The sequence below is a fragment of the Mustela putorius genome, unplaced genomic scaffold (assembly GCF_011764305.1).
Source record: "Mustela putorius furo isolate JIRA1106 unplaced genomic scaffold, ASM1176430v1.1 tig00000127_pilon_pilon_pilon, whole genome shotgun sequence".
NCBI classification, from domain to species: domain Eukaryota; kingdom Metazoa; phylum Chordata; class Mammalia; order Carnivora; family Mustelidae; genus Mustela; species Mustela putorius.
The window spans coordinates 7,281,351-7,297,421 of NW_025421288.1; the positions used below are offsets into that span (position 1 = coordinate 7,281,351).

A 16,071-nucleotide genomic window follows, 5' to 3' on the forward strand; every position below is an offset into this window, starting at 1 on the left:
AAATGATGTTCAAGTGATGAAATCGCTCAGCAAGGAGCTCCGGGAGAGCTCTGAGCCGAGACGGGCAGGAGATGGAGGCAGCTAAGTTCTCAGTCCCGCTCCAGAGTCTGCTCCTTTGCCGCCACCCCACCTCTCACCCTACCCCTCACCTGCCTCTCCTTGCCCACCCCTGGCTCTGTGCATTGACCTCTCTTGGCCTCCTGCCCCCACTTTATGAAAGCCTGCCCTCTCTGCACGGGTGGCCCCCAGGGGGACAGGGTAAGAGTGCCACCCCCCGACACGCACACACACAAAGTGGACGCAACGCCAAGTACACAGGCTTCGGCTCCAGGACCCCGGAGCGGGCTATATACTATCCTCGGCATTCAGGGCCCAGCCGGCACCTGAAACTGCCCTGGGATGGGCCTCTCCTGGCCAGGCCAGGCCAAACGCCTTGGCCTTCCTTCCCCGGGGCCCATATCGGGAGCTGCGGAGAGGGCACCTCTTCTCCACTCCAGGCACTGCCTTAAAGAAAACGGGGGACTGTGCCCACCTGGCGGGTCTCTGGAGGGGTCTGCCCATCTGCCTGTCTGGCCTTCACGCTCTCCCCCACTTCTTTAGTATCAGCAAGTCAGGAAGGAAAGGGGCAAAGCAGGAAAATGGCTCCTAAAGCCCCTCCCCCAGAGCTGGACCGGTGGAGGATGAGGCTGGTACTTCCTAGAAACGGGGCCCAACGGACTCCTGGGACCCCTCCCTGGCCAAGCCCTCAGGGTCCTCCCCTCACCTAGGGCGGGGGCCAGGCCGGGCATTGTGCATAAAGTGGTGAGGGCATGATGGGGACCCGGGCCCTTGGCCCCCTGGGCCTCCTGTGGCCACACTTAGGCCTTCAGCTGGTGCCACTGGGCCACCGGCTGCCGTGGACGGGCGATCATGTCCTTCCAGTGCTTCACCTCCCCGGGCCCGCTCTTCCAGGACAGGTAGATCTGGGGAGAAAGGGAAGAGCACAGTATCAGTGACACTGAGAAGCATTGCCCTCTGCCCCTGCAGGGGGTGATCTCCATCTCCTCAATGGTACCCTGAGGTCGTGATCACGGGGACCTAGGGGGCTCTGCCTACAGCGATGGCCTACCCTCAGAGGCTCCCTCCTTCTCCCTCCTCCCCGCCAGCCTGACCCATTTTCCTTGCTGTGCCTCCCTCTGGGAGCTTGGGCCTGCCTGGCCCTTCCCAGTTAGACTCCTGACCTGTTTTGCAGTGGGGGTGGAGGCAGCTAGGCCCAGCCCTCCCTGCCCTGTTGGCCACTGTCTAGCTCTTCTCATTTTTTTTTTTTTTTAAAGATTTTATTTATTTACTTGACAGAGAGAGATCACAAGCAGGCAGAGAGGCAGGCAGAGAGAGAGAGAGAGAGAGAGAGAGGAGGAAGCAGGCTCCCTGCTGAGCAGAGAGCCCGATGCGGCACTCGATCCCAGGACCCTGAGATCATGACCTGAGCCGAAGGCAGCGGCTTAACCCACTGAACCATCCAGGCGCCCCAGCTCTTCTCACTTTTGATCGCTCCCCTTCTCGCCACTTCCTGCCCTCCAGGCACTGAGGTCAGGAGTTTATAAACACAGGTCCCCGCATCCTTACCCACGAGGCAGGTATATTATCTCCATTGTACAGATGGAGAAACGAAGGTGCGGAGAGCAAAGAGACTCACCCGGAAGTCGTGTAAGTGGTACAGTGGAATTTGCATCTAGCCCGTTCAGCCTCTGTCCTACCCGCCCCATCCTGCTGGCTTTTGTTTTGGGGGTTCTGCAGCCTCGTGGAGCCGTGGGCATGGTTCCCCCAGCCGACCCCAGCCTTGTCCCTGGAGGCTGGTTAGAAGCCCGGGCTCGCCAAGTGACCCCGCGGCCGGAGTGAGAACCCATCCTCCACCGTGGCTCAGGCAGCAGAAGGTGGGGCAGTTTCAGAAGGGGCTCTGATCGGTATCACGAGAACACCCAAATGCAAAAGGCTAAGCTTCCAAAGAGCTCTGAAGTAGATAATGGTTACTTGGCCCGAGCTGGTCAAGGAGGGGCCTTAGTAGGCCGCAGGCTGATGGGAACACAGGGTCCTGCTAGGCTACAGGGGGTTGCCACCCTGAGGAATGGTGCCACTTGTGACTACAGGTTGGGCACTCAGGTCCCTGGGACCTTACTTGAAGGTCAGGGGCTTCCCTTAGGTAGCTAAGTTCTCCATCCCCATCTGAGAGTTGCCTCCATCGTGGCTCTCTTCCCCATGGGGGCCCAGGTCACTTGTCATTTACCCCATACGGGGCTGCGCCTCAGGGAACACACATTTTTTCCTCCCGTGCTCCCGGCATCGGCCCTTCCCCTCCACCTGCCCTCCTCCCTGGCTTCCTGTACTGCTCCTGGTCAAAGCTCTGGATGGACAGACATGCCCTTAGCAGGAATGCTTCACGAATGACTTTTCTTACAATGGCAGCTAACACACACACTCGAAGCAGCGTGCTAAGCATTTTGCCCATGTTGTCTTATCTCATTTCCGCATGCTGGGAGGTTAGGACTGTCTTACATTCATTGTGGAAATGAAATGGGGCTCAGATAGGTCATGGCTGTCAAGAGTGGGGCTGGGCCCAGCAATCTGATTCCCAAGCCCAAACTCTCCACACTAAACCATAAACGAACACAGGGATAGACATTTCAAGGTAGAAAAACTGAAGGGATTATGTCACAGAATCATCCTGGAAAAACTCAAGGCCAGGTATGGATTTTTTTTGGTAAGTCTATCATGAGGAGAAGTCCCTTTCTACAAGGAGAACATCCACAGATCTCGGGTAATCCTCATGCTACTCTGTGAAGCGCTATAGGGTCGGTACTATTGGCTCCGTTTTATAAATGAGGACACTGGAGGTCAGAGAGACAAGTGGCTTGCCCAAGGTCACACAGCTATTTAGCAACACATGGGGTGAGAACAAAAGCCGGGTCTTTGGGGTCTGACTTACACTGTTCCACCAAGCTCACCCTCTGCAGATGGGACCTGGGTGACACTGCTCTGAGGTCCTCACCCAGCCAGAGGGTCCTGTCTAGTCAACTCCCTTTTGGGGACCCGAGCCATGTCTTTCTCCCACTTCCTCCTTTCTCTGACCTTCTAGTGGTCTGGACCAACTCACAGTAGGACACCCAGGGAAGATTTTGTCCCATCCTCTCATTTATAGATGAGATGGAAGCACAAAGAGGGGAAGGGACTGGCCCAGCTCCGAGCTCACCCACTGCCCCTGCTGCTTCTTGGAAGTCAGGTGTGTCGCCCCATCCACCAGGCCCCTACCTTGCCAATAACATCGTTGCGGCTAAGCTTGTCCTTGTCCATGACAGTGATGATGATGGTCGTCTCCCTCAGCTTCTCCGTGGGGATATCAAAGGCAAAAGACTCGTTGAAGATGGGGTTCAGGTTCCTCTTCATAGTCACTGTCTTCTTCTTCTCCACCCGCTTGTCTTTGTACATCAGCCACACCTTCACATAGGGGTCTGGGGAATGGGCAGAAGGGTCAGTGTTGGAGCTCCCCAGGATTCCCTGCCCTTTCCAGGAATGGCAGCTGGGGCAGGAGGGGCTGTGCTTTCCCCAGAGGGAGGGTGAGGAGAGCCCCAAGCAACAATGAGAGGAAACTGGGGGACCAGTGGATGGATGAATTGGAAGGGACCTTGGCCATTACTCAGTGCCATATTATGAAAACAAACGAGGAAACTGAGCCCCACAGAGGCCAGGTCTTGCCTGAGGTCACCCATGACAAGGGTTCGAGCTGGCGCTGGAGCCCAGATCTCCCTCCACAGTGCTCCCCTCCTTCCTGATTCTGGTCAGGATGGAGTCCAAGCGATACAGACCCTGAGGGTGCTCCAAAGGGGGCCACCCAGGGCTCTAAGGTAGCGGAGTTGAGAGGAAAGGTTGGGGGAGAGGGTCAGGGGTAGTGCACAGCTCAGACCCTGCTCTCCACATCCGGCATGACCGTCATGTTCCCAGAACCTCCCCGGTCCCTCCCGCACTCTTGCCGAGAAGCCCCAGCACCTGAGGTGCCCCCGATGTCCATGGCTTTGAGGTTCCGGGCTTTGATGATGTTCACGATGATAGAGTTGGCAGAGGGGTTGTAGCAGAGAGACAAGAGCAGCTCCCCTCGGCTCCCCTGGGAGGGAAAGGTTGGGGGTGAGCCTGGGCTGTGGGGAGGGGTGTCCCCCTCCACATGCCTCCGCTCCCCTGGGAGGGAGAACAGGAGCAGTGTGGGGACTGGGGGGAGGGGAGGGTTAGAGAACTCTCCAGCTGGCCCCACTGCCCCAGGGCCCTCCCTGCCCAGGTGCTCACCCATCCCCACCTTTCACCTCTGTCACACCCGGTGTCCCCTCACCTGGCAGTTCCGTACACCATCCCCCATGGGGCCCCTCCTCCCTACACAGGCACCAGGTCCTTTACCACAGCTCAGCAGCTCCCGCCCACCCCGCCCCAGGGCCAAACACGGGTGCTGAGACCAAGCGTGGGAACTCTGCTCCCCTGGGTGCCCGTTCCCCACCACCCTCCTGACATTCCCAAGGCTGCAGGGGGACTAGGACCAGTTCTGCTGGCCCTGACCTGCCCACCCCCTGAGCCAGGGAGCCATAAGTGCGGCCTTACACTCCCATCGCTGCATGGCTTCAGATCCTTCCAGAAGGTCTGCATCTGGGTCAGGTCCACCTTGTTGAGAGGGATGGACACCTCCCCAATGGGGTCATTGCGGCTGAACCGGTCATAGTCCAGGACCTGGAGGTAGAGGATCCTCTGCACCACCTTCTCGTACGGGAAACCTGGTGAACAGATGGCGGCTTGGGTGAAGCACAGGACGGAGGGGCCACATGGGGCCTGGGCATGGCGACCCCCCAGGGCACCAAGTCCCTGTGAGGAAGCCCGCCCCCTGCCACCCCACTGAGGTATGGGAGGCAACAGACGAATTCCGAACTTCCTGAAGCATTAGCAAGAACTGTCATGGCCACACTTGTCCCTCACGACAGCTCTCCAGGGTGGATGTGGCATCTGATATGTTTTACAGATGCGGAGACGGAGGCTCAGAGGGCTTGTATCACCTGCCTGCAGTCTCCCAGCTAAAGAGCAGGTGGGACCATTTAGGCACTCCTGGGTCATGTGTCTGTCTCGGAGGCTGGGCAGGGGCCCCTCTCTCCCTGGGCAGCCCTGCCCCTGCCGATCATCTCTGAAAGAGCCTGGGCCAGAAAGCCAGCCCCAGGAGGCCTCAGGCAGATGGGAGGGGCAAAGACACAGAAACAAGAGCGATGCATATCCTCAGAAGCCATGCTTCCCCCTCCAGGGATCAGCCAGTCCTCCGCTGTTCCTCAACAGATCCCGAAGCTATCCCCTTCTCCACGGCCACCTCCCTCATCCAAGCTGCTGGCACGTTCTAGACAGTCACCAGAGTTTCCAAACCACCCTCCCTGCCTGTGTGCTTTCTCCTACCTATTGTCAACACAGCAGAGTGATCCCTTAAAAATAGAAATCCCATCGTGACACCCTCCTGCTTAAAGCTTTTCAGGGGCTCCCAGTGCATTTAGAGTAAAAGCCGCACGTCCTGCCTTGGCTTCCAGTCCTTCTGTACAACCTGGCCCGCTGTCCTTTCCCGGCCCCTCCTGCGAGCGCTCTCCACTCAGTGATGGGCTCCGGCCACACCAGCTTCCTTCCCCGAGTTCCAGCACCCGGTGTCCCCTGTCTGGAGGCACTTCCACCACCTGGCCTGGCCACAATAGTCTCAGCATTCCTCCCTGACATCCCAGATGGCGTCAGGTCCCCTGTTCTAGATTCTAGCACTTTCTGTTCACATCCTGCCACCACGGGCTGTTCACAGAGACTCCTCTGTTTCCTTGGGCCTGACTCCCACCAGGGTAGGACTTCCAGGAAGGCATCTCTGTCCTCCACCACCAGGTCTCAGCATCCAACACGGTTTCAGGCACGTAGTAGGCATTCGATAAATATTTGTTTAAGTGAATCAATACTTGTAAGGATGAATAAATGGCAGCAAATGGCCTGATGGAGCAGCAGGAATGTGCTTCGGGGAGTGGGTGAGGAAGCTGCAGGGACTGCCAGGGGAGGGAGTCTGAGGAAGGGCTGAAGCCAGAGTCACTGGACCTGGGGAGGCTTGGTCAGAGGAGGGGCTGGCCTGGGAGGCACGAAGCACAAAGAAGGTGCAGGTCAGCCTGGAGGCCTGAGGTGGTGAGATCCTGAACCACGGTGTGAGCGGGAAGGAGACAGGACCCCCAATGCTTTAGCCTGGCTGGCAGAGAAGATGGGGGGAGAGGAAGAGCTCTGGAGCGTTCTAGCACTTTCAGCCAGATGCTAGAAGCAGAACTGCCTCTCACAGGAGCAGGTGTGCTGGAAGAGGAAATCCTGTGTTCCCCAAACCTGCACCCCCTGAATTCCTTCAGGCCTTCCTCCCACCGAAGGGGTCTAGGTCTTGTCTTGCTCATCTTGGAGTCCCCCAGGGACCTGTCCAGTGACCTCTGGCATTGGTCCAGGTGAACGGTTCTGGAAATGTTGGAGGCTCCAAGAGGTCGCCACACTGGAGTCCATTCTTTTCAACAGCAGAAGGAGGGAGTCAGTCTCTTATTTGGCAAACACCTATTCATCCGTGAGAACCCATCCTGAATGGCCCTTATCATGGGAAATGTCTTCCAGCACCATCAAGTGGAGAGGACAGTGGGTTCCCACAACATCTGCCACGCAGAGTATGGCTTGATTGTCTACACACCCATGTCCTCCATTAGCTCAGAAATGCCTTGAGGGACAAATGGTGCCTTGGTCTATTCTGCACCCCCAGTACTCAGGACAGTGCCCAGCCCATCGCTGGTGCCGGATAAATGTCTGCAGAAGAGATCAGGGGATTGAAGCTCTGCCCATAAATGTCGCCCCACCAGCTGGCCTCACACCCCTCCAGACAGCTGAACCTCTCCCTGATTGTCCATCTCTAAACAGGTCTCCCCGCTGAGCCGGGAAGAAGGGTCCTTCCACCCCACAAGCACCCACTAGCTTGCCCTGGACGATTCATCTGAGGTGAGCCGGCTGTCACTTTGCAGAAGGGGTGGGGTGTCAAATGGCTGGGACACCAGGTGGGGAAGATTCCCTGGGGTGCACACTGAAAATTCTGGAACCCTGAGGCAGATGGTGGTTGGAGTCACAGGGATTTATTTTCACTGGCTGAACATGTCGGGAAAGCATAATGGCTTCTCTACGCGGAGTCCACGCATCAAAAAGGCCGGGAACAGAAATGGCTGCCTGAACCCAGCCCAGCTTCCTGGTTACCTGGGCGCCTCAGAGGTGAGAGATAAAGATGGCCTTGAGGGGCTGTGCAGGGGAGAGGAAGGGCATCTGCCTCAGCGGCTTCTAGGAACCAGGGGCATGGTTCAGAGCTGCTGTCACCGCGCATCTGGATGTGGGGGAGGGGTGGGAGGAAAGGCTCAGAGAAGGGGGAACGGACAGAGCCAGCGTCTCCAACAAACTGGTGTGAAGGGTCTTCTGGGTAGCACAAGGGCTTTCACAAGTCACTGATTTGTTCCTCCGTGCTATTACTGTCCTTCTTTTACAGATGAAGAAACCACCGCCCAGAGAAGTACAGGAACTTGTCTTGGTCACACAGCCAAAGAGGGGAGGAGCTGGGTTTCGAACACACAGCCTGGGCCATAGCCTGGACTCCCGGGGCTCCCCCTCTGGGTCCTGTGCGCGCCTCCCCGCCTGCCCGCCCTCCTGCGCTGCGACCCCAGGTACCCGGGGTACCGCGAAGCGCCTGGGGTTACCTGGGCGGAGACGGATGCCTGTGCCCGTGAGAGCCAGGGCACGCGCGTGTCTACCTGTATGCGTGCACGCGCCTGCGCACCGCTAAGTACAGCTAAGTACAGGCGCCCCAGGGTGGGGGCGGGAGGGGAAGGCGGGGCTCTGGCTGGGGGCGGGGGCAGCCCCAGGCTCACCTTCGAAGAGGAAAGTCTCGTTCCAGTGGGGGTTCAGGTTCTTCCGCTTCACCTTGGTCTCCAGCTTGTGCTTCTTGTCTGGCAGCAGGTAGATCTTGACGAAGGGGTCGCTGGTGCCGCTGAAGTCCTTGGCTGGCAGCTCCTGGGCCTTCATGATCTTCACGGTGAGCGTGGACTCCTGGAAGTTGTAGCCGACACTGAACTGGATCCGGCCCAGGTTCTCCCGGCTGCAGCCCTCGTGGGCCTCGTCCTCTTCGGAGCCTGGGGAGAGCTGGGGGCAGGGGAGAGGCCGGCAGGGTTGGCCAGGGTTCTGCTCCCCGCCCTCCCCCGGGGCTCCCCACCACAGCCCAGCACAGTTAGGAAGCCTCCCTGGGCCTGAAGCCAAGCCTCCGAGGGGAAGCGCTTGCTCTCCCTCTGGTCACCATGTGGGGCAGGTGGTGGTCGGTCTCATTCACATTCACATCTGGGCGAGGATGGCCCCATCACCTGGGAGGGGCAGAGTTGGGACAGCCCCTGGCCCCCAAACCCCAGAGCAGTGGGCACCCTACTCCCCAGTCTGCCCTGGAAGCCCTGGGTCTGCCCACGGCCCCTGCCCCAAACTCCCCCCGCCATGCTGCTTTTGCCTCCCCGGTCAGAGCTGCACTGATGTCCCCGCCACCCAACCAGGTCCCCGAGCTCCCCCTCCCACTCTCCCGCCTTCCACAGCCCAGCGGGGCCCACTGTGAAATGCACCAGCACAAAAGCCAGGGCTGCTGAACAGATGAGGGAGATTGTTCGCATCTCAAGAGTTTACCAGGATATTTCTTTGGAAAGTGACTCTCTGGGGTTCTGAGGATGATGTGATTTACAAAATGACTTTTCAGCAGCGTCTAATTTGCGTAAGGCATAAATTCACGTGGGGGAATGCTAAAAATGCAGGTTCCCAGGCCCAGTCCCCAGAGAGCCTGATTGCATGGGGCTGGAGAAGGCCTGGGCCGTGGAGTTGTTTAGAAAGCCCCTCAGCTCGCTCTACCAGGCCACCAAGAGGAAGGGCTCCGCCTGTGTTCAGCCCCCATCTCCCAGGGGCAGGGCTCTTGGGCCCACCCAGCATGGGACACGCAGGTGGAGGCTGGTGTGGGTGTCCCCTTCCCAAGCTGACATCGAAAAAGTAGGGGGAGTTAATTGGAGGGAGTGTCTCCCAGCCCAATCTCAGCTGTGGCTGCTCATGGGAATACCTGGGGAAGTTTCTGGGCTGCCTGGGTCCCACCCCAGACCCAGGGGTCCTAGTGGCCCAGGCATCCCTCTCTCTGAAAGCTCCCCAGGTGACTGGATGAGAGCCCGAGTTGGGACAAAACTGTTAGCCCAGTTTCTCTCCCACTTCCCCTACAGGAGTCTTCCCTGTGCCCCCTCCTTCTTCCTAGGAAGCGGCCCCAGGCTCTGAACTAGTAGGTAATACAGAAAATAAGAATATATATAGTGCACACCTACCATGGCGGAAGACTTACATCACCTTCTTACTGAATCCTGACAACAGCTGGGTGAGACGGTTTGCACCACTCCCTCGATGAGGAGACTGGCTCAGAGAGGTTAAGTCACACAGCCAAGATTGCACAGCATCATGGACCCTCTCTGACTTGAAAGCCCACTCTTTCCACCAAAGCAGTCTCACGTCTCAGGGCAATTTTGAGACATCCCCCTCCCACCAAGCCAGTGAGAACTCACCTGCCCCAGAGGAGAAGATTCAAAATCACTCTAAGAGCAGTAAGGACCAGGCCTGACCTCGCCCTGTGTGCTGTGCTTGGCGCTCACTGACTCCCTCCGACATCTGGATGAGGGAGGCACTACCATGTACCAGTTGGGGTGGGAGCGAAGAGAGGTGATTAGCTTGCCCCAAGTCTCCCGGGAGAGAACAGGGAGTTAAAACCCGAGGCCAGGTCAGTGCCCAGCCATCACGTGTGTCCTTCGGGCTCCCCTCACTGTGACACTGAGCTCCAGCATCAGGCTCCCCTCTAGACCCACTGAGAATGTGGCTTCCCCATGCAGGGAAGGTCTCCCCTGTGCTCCTGCCCACTACTGGTACCAGCCTCATTCCCAGTGCATCTTAGATGGCGCACCTGCAGGGCGGGACTGTAAGATCCATCTTGCGTGGTTGCTGGGATGGTGCTAATGGACTGTGGTCCCTCTCTAGCCCAGCCCCTGCCACAGCTGGCCATGGGACTGGGAGCCTGAGGCATGCGTGAGTCGACAGAGCCAGCAAAGACCACTTGCCCCACCTGTTCCTTCTGTAGTTTGGGTGGAGTCCCTGGTGACTGGAGCCCGGGGGACCCCAGCCCTGTCTGAGGTCTTAGTTCCCAAACTGAGTGGTTTAGGTTCCCAAACCAGGTGGTCTGGGGGTGACAGGCCCAAGCTGGGCCTGGCTCTATGCCTGTTCCCAGCTTTCCCAAACCACAGTCCCAAGCCCTAATTAACCAGCCGGGGCAGCTTTGAAGAGCTGTTTCCATGGCAACCAGACTGGCCACCCCTAGCAGGGTCCCAGGGGAGGTGCGGCGGGAGCACCCCCCCCCCAGTAGAAGCAAGCATCAAAAAGCATGTCAGGGCTGGGGTGACTCAGATCGGGGTGTGGCCTGGCCTCCTGTCTGACCCCTTTCCCTCAGTCCCTTCCTCTGGCCAGCTGTGGGCACTGACTCCTGACCCCCAGCTTCTGGGGCCTGCTTGTCTTCCTCATCACCATTAATGACAATGTGCCAGCTTTGGCCTGGGGCTGGGCCATTAGATCTTACTTGCTCCCCTTTGAGCATTGGTTGAACCCTGAAGCCCGTGAGTGGGCCCTGGGGTCTACACTTCCTTCCTCTGCCTGAGGCTGTCAGTTCCTCCCTGGGGGCAGCAAGCGGCAGGCAAGCTGGCTGGGAATGGACTGTTCCTTCTTGGAACCTAACTGTCAGGAAGCTGTAACCAATTAAGAGGCTGGGTAGGGAGGCAGGGTGGGCTGTGGCCTGGCCCATCCAGAGGACAGCATGGCTGGGCCCACCTATGTGGGTGGGAGAGAGAGACAAGAGGGCGGTGGAGGGCCAGGCACGCAGGGGCCCATGGCGGGGGGTGGCAGGTAGAGGCCCAGGGGAAATCAGCTCTGGAACAGGGAAAATCTGACGCCTGAGTCTGCATCCAAGAGAAATGCAGATCTGAGGGACCACTGCAGGCCTGCTGACTGGGAATCTGCATTTTTGAAAATAGTTACATGTGTCCAAGTCACCTCTGTACTCAACATGGGGCTCGAACTCATGACCCCGAGATCAGGAGCTGCAGGCTCTTCTAATGGAAACCAGCCAGGTGCCCCATGGAATCTGCGTTTTTACGAGCTCGCCCAGTGATTCGTGTGCATATTATAATTTGAAAATCTCTGGGCAAAAAAAGGGGCAGTGGGGGGTGGATGGGTGGAGCTGGCTGGAACCCTAATTGGCAGAAGGGCAGGGCCCAGGGGCTCTGGGGCCCCAGGGGAGCATGGGAGCTGCCATGCCAGGGCCTGGGCAAAGGAACTCCCAACTGAATGAGGTCCAACAAGGGCTTGAGAGCCCACAAACTGGCTTCCCTCGCTCTACAGGAGGGACTGGGGAGGGACCCTGGGTCCAGGGAGCAGAAATTACTGTCTCCAGTGACATCCAGTAGGAACACTGCAGGCATCAGTTTCCCCAACCTCAGACCCTAAGCCTCCTTGGGACTTGTGGGCTGACAAAGCCCTGATTGACTGCCGCCTGCAAACTGCCGGCTGCCCCATCATGGGGTCCTCACCAGGGTTCTTCCCCCAGCTCAGGTGAGGCACATGGCCATGACTCACTGCTGCCACCCGGGGGGTGAGGCCTAGGTGCCTTGGTGGAAATGTGCCAGATCCATAGGGCTGGGAGCCCCGTGGAGCGGGGTGTGCACGGAAGACCCTCAGCACAGTCCCAGCAATCAGGATCTGGGGGGTCGTACTCTTCTTTTATCTTTGGGCCCCAGCTGGCCCCCAGCGACAGGGTTTGAAGGGAGGTCCCTGAGAGAGGGGAAATGAGCCCCACTCCACCAGGAGCGCCAGCCCAGACCTCCCTTCAGTGGGACACTGCTCCAAGAGGGGACCCAGTCTGCCCCAAGCCTTTCCTCCTACGGATCATAAAAATACCCCCCATGAGTAGGTTTTCTTGGACCCCTACTCAACCCAGAAAGAGACGGGAGGAACATGGGCATTCTTATTCTCACTGTACAAATGAGGAAACTGAGGCACAGAGAGCCTGTTCTGGGGAAAAAGCTGAAAAAAGAACCCAAGCCTTGCTCACTCAGTCACCATGCTAGTACCCGTACCCGAGTGGACAACTGCCACGCTGTCACCAATTGTCACACGCATCCCCTCCCCGGCCCCAGCCTCCCACTTCAGCTCCTGTCTGGAGCCCCAGCGCCCTGCCCTTCTCACCATGAGCATCTCACTGGTGAGGGAGTTGACGAGGTCCGAGACGGAGGAACGCGGCTCAGTCCGGCGGTCAGACTCATCATGGGGTGTCTGGCCCGGCACCGGGGCTGTGTTCACTGCCTTCCCTCCTGCAGGCAACCTGGAGGCGGGGGGATTCCAAATAAGCGCAGGTCCGGGGGTGGGCTGGGCTGGGCACCTTGGCCGGGGTGGCAGCGGCACGTCTTCTGAGACCCAAGTAGCCACCACCTCCTGTAGGCCAGCAGGAGCTACGCTCTGGTCCGCAGGGAGGGCTGGTCTTCCCTCAGAAGTGCCTGGGGCCCATCTCCCTCACTTAAGCGCGATCCAGGTAGACTGCCCCTGTGGGTACTCCCACTCCTCCTGGTCCCCAGGAAGCCCCCCACCGTTCAGTCACTGCGTGCATGGTGGTCTCTGAGCGCGTCCCCTGGCAGCCCTCATCACTCCAACCTGGCAGCGGAGGCTCCCCAGCATGTCCAGGTCACCCCCTGCATCATTACCCTCTGCAGACACGCCCGGAGAGTTATCTCCCAGAGATAACTCCCCGCCTGTGTTTGTTCTGCTTGAGGACGCAGGTGCCCTTCAGACCCAAGAATGACCAGGTGAGGTCAGGACTACTGCCCACACAGCTCTGGCCAGTAGAACGTTCTACGATGGCAGCCGTGTTCTATGTCTGCACTGTCCCTATGTGGCTACTAAGCATTTGAAGTGGCCAGTGCGACTCAAACTAATTTAGATTGAAACAGCCACCTGTGGGATGGGACGAGTCTACGCCCCCTGCTCCCCAGTCCCCACCCGTCTCCCGCTCTGAGGACTGCGCGTGGGATATGGCTCTCACCCAGGGTCAGAGAGAGACGGGGCACCACCGAGAAGCCCCGGATCTGACCATTCCGTGCGAGGCCCTGTGTGCACCCCGACTCCATGCTGCTCCCGGGAAGCTGGGCTCTCTGGCCCGGCAGCTGGGTGGTGAGCCCAGGCTCTGTCCAGCCGGGGCTCAGGAAGGGGGCACTATAAGCCTGCCCAGGGACCAGGCTGGAACATCTCATGAGGAGGATAGATGGGGCGGGCAGCGAGGAAAAGACAGGAAGTCCGGCAGCGTGGGGCTCGGGACAGGCTGCAAGAGAACAGCTCTGAGAGTCCCAGAGCCTCAGACTCGGGGACACACGCAGGTGAGACACACATCCTTGGTACGGACCAGCCGCCGGCACACAGTTAGCCACGACAGGCAGACAGACATGCACGGAATCTGTCACGCCCTGGAGGGGAGTTACCAGGACCCAACAGCAAAGTGTGCACATGCGCGTGCACACACACGGACGTGCACACACACACACGCTAGTGCACACAAGCCCGACAGACACCCGGAGGCACCAGGGAGAGGAGGGCACAGCAACAAGGCAGGTCGACCACAGCAGTGAGATGACACACATACACACACACAGCGATGCACACTTAGATCCCGAGAGGAAACATCCAGGGAGACCCAGGCATGCTGAGGTGTGCGTGCGACTCGGGACCGACTGAAACGGACAAGAGCAGGGAGCCGTGTCAGGGACAGACACCCTGCGAATCAGACACACACACACCTGCTGCGAGAACCCGGCCCTGCCTAGATAGCACGAGACACCCCGCCCTGCCTGGGGCCACCCCAGGGTCCCTCCCAGAAGTGCGGCCACAGCGGTGCACGCACGCACGCACACACGCGCGCACACACAGGGACACACACTCGCGGACACGTGCGCACGCAGACAGGCACGGGGAGGAAGAGGACACTGAAATAGCTGGAGAGGTAAAGTCAGGTTAAAAATAGAGTGGGACAGGAGGAGAGCGCCAGATTGACTGCTGAAGGTATGAGAAAGTCGGAGTTATTTTGGCCACACCACAGCATCAGCACAGCTGCAAAGCAGCCTGGGAAGATGGTCAGCGCCACTGAAGCTACCGGAGGTCACGGGACAGAGAGAGACAGAGAGACAAGTGCACAGAGAGGCAGAGGGAGAGGCGGAGGGGCCCCGTCACTGGCCCAGGGACATCCCTGTGAGGAGCAGATGGGAGGAAGGAGAGGGGGAGAGAGAGAGGCCGAGAAAGGTTAGTTGAAGACTGGTGAAGAAGGCTGCAGGGTGCACAAGGGGACGAGCGAGGCGGCCGAGAGGAGAGGCAGAGAGGAGGCGGGGGACACACACCGGGACAGAGGAGACATGGTGGTTTTGGGGCGAGGAGCGCGATGGGGGTGGCCAGGTCCCCGCCCTGCCCCGCGCCCCACTCAGGTGGGGGTGGGGCCACGGTGGACACCATTCGGATCCCAAGGAGCGATGGAAGGGATGGCAGGGAGCATGACATGGGCATGGACGCAGGGCAGGATGGGTGAAGGCAGCGGGGAACGGGGGCCAGGGCTAGGCCTGGCCTCCTCCCTCCCTCCCGGGTCCAACAGCATCCTGTTCCTGGGGCCCGCAGGACTGAGGCTAAGGGACTGGGAGATCCTGGATGGGGGACTTCCGGGCCACCAAGGATCCTGGGAGGGAGGTAGTGACCAACCTTCCCATCTCCATGTTGCTCGCTAGACGCACCCCTACCTTGATTGGGAATTGGAATGGTTGCTCCTCTTCCCGGGGCCCTCCTGTCGCCCAGGGACCTGCTGCTGACAGACCTGGGGCGCTGAAAGTCCTCCCCAAGGACAGCCAAGGGGTCAGCTGGATGGGAAAGTGTGGGGGGTTCGGGGCAGAAAGGCAGACTCTGGGTCTGGAGGCAGAAGCTGAAGAGAAAGGGACAGATGACCCAAGCCCACCAGGCCAAGTTCCAAAGAGCCAGGAGTCTAGAGGGGTGGAGCCCTAAGGTGCCGGGAGCCTGGTGGGGTGCTGCCAAGCCTGGGGCCGGGGAGAGTTCTGGGAAGGAAGCCCTCAGTGCCAGACACCTTCTCAGCCCCCAGTCGCCTGGGAAACACCCCAGAGGCCCTGAGATGGACGGGGTGGGTGTGACAGGGTGGGAATGGCATGTGTCCACCCGGAGAGTTAGGCAGGGTGGGGGGTGAGGGCCCACGGCCTCCACCTCCGCACCCACCCTTCCCAGGAAGGCAGGGACAGCTGATGGAATGGTCAGAAGGGATGGGCGTGTTAGAACACGGGCGGGAGACCTACATGGCAGAGGTAAAAAGAGGCTGTGCGTGGAAATGGAGCCAGCTAATGAACACAGGGGTGATGTGAAATCTCGTTTCCAGCCTGCGTCGCCTCCTGCACACTTCACACCTTCCCCCACCCCGACAAGGAGCTCGGGTTCTCAGCAGGCTTCCAGAGGTCTCCAGCCCCCTTCTGCCGCCTCTCCCCCATGGCCCCTGACCCCTTCCCCGCAGCACTCTAGCCCCCCCAGGACCCAGTCCAGGACTCCTGGGGTGCCAGGTGGGCTGGAGGTGGTAGGCTCTGTTTCTCCCACCCCCCCAGGACATAGGCTTGGGTGTGATACCATCTGTGCCACTGAGTGAAAGAACCTGTCCCGCTTTTCCCTCCCACTCTCTGGGAACTTCTGACTGTGTCCACCATAGACATTCAACAGTGAACTTGGAATAGGAAGAAAATGCGAGAAGCTGCTGGAGGGGCAGGCAGGTCGCTAACTCTTGACCTACCCTTCCACAACCCACAGGCCCCTGGTGGTGGCCTGGGACAGTCCCCTCCTGCCTTAAGGGGCCCAGGGAGTGTCAGGATC

General features: G+C 59.3%; 1 protein-coding gene across 7 annotated transcripts in view; it reads right to left on the reverse strand.

Annotated features, from left to right (window-relative positions):
• Positions 1 to 311: 311 nt before the first annotated feature.
• Positions 312 to 16,071, reverse strand: part of SYT7 (synaptotagmin 7) — a 59,112-nt gene continuing 43,352 nt past the window's right edge. For all 7 annotated transcript variants that reach the window (XM_013044604.2, XM_045063301.1, XM_045063291.1 and 4 more), the window contains 6 exons: positions 12,367 to 12,502; positions 7,947 to 8,217; positions 4,618 to 4,787; positions 4,021 to 4,135; positions 3,286 to 3,485; positions 312 to 962 (listed from right to left, as the gene is read on the reverse strand). In XM_013044604.2, the coding sequence (XP_012900058.1) occupies positions 858 to 962; positions 3,286 to 3,485; positions 4,021 to 4,135; positions 4,618 to 4,787; positions 7,947 to 8,217; positions 12,367 to 12,502 (997 nt within the window). In that variant the 3' untranslated portion in view covers positions 312 to 857. The remainder of the gene's footprint in view (positions 963 to 3,285; positions 3,486 to 4,020; positions 4,136 to 4,617; positions 4,788 to 7,946; positions 8,218 to 12,366; positions 12,503 to 16,071) is intronic.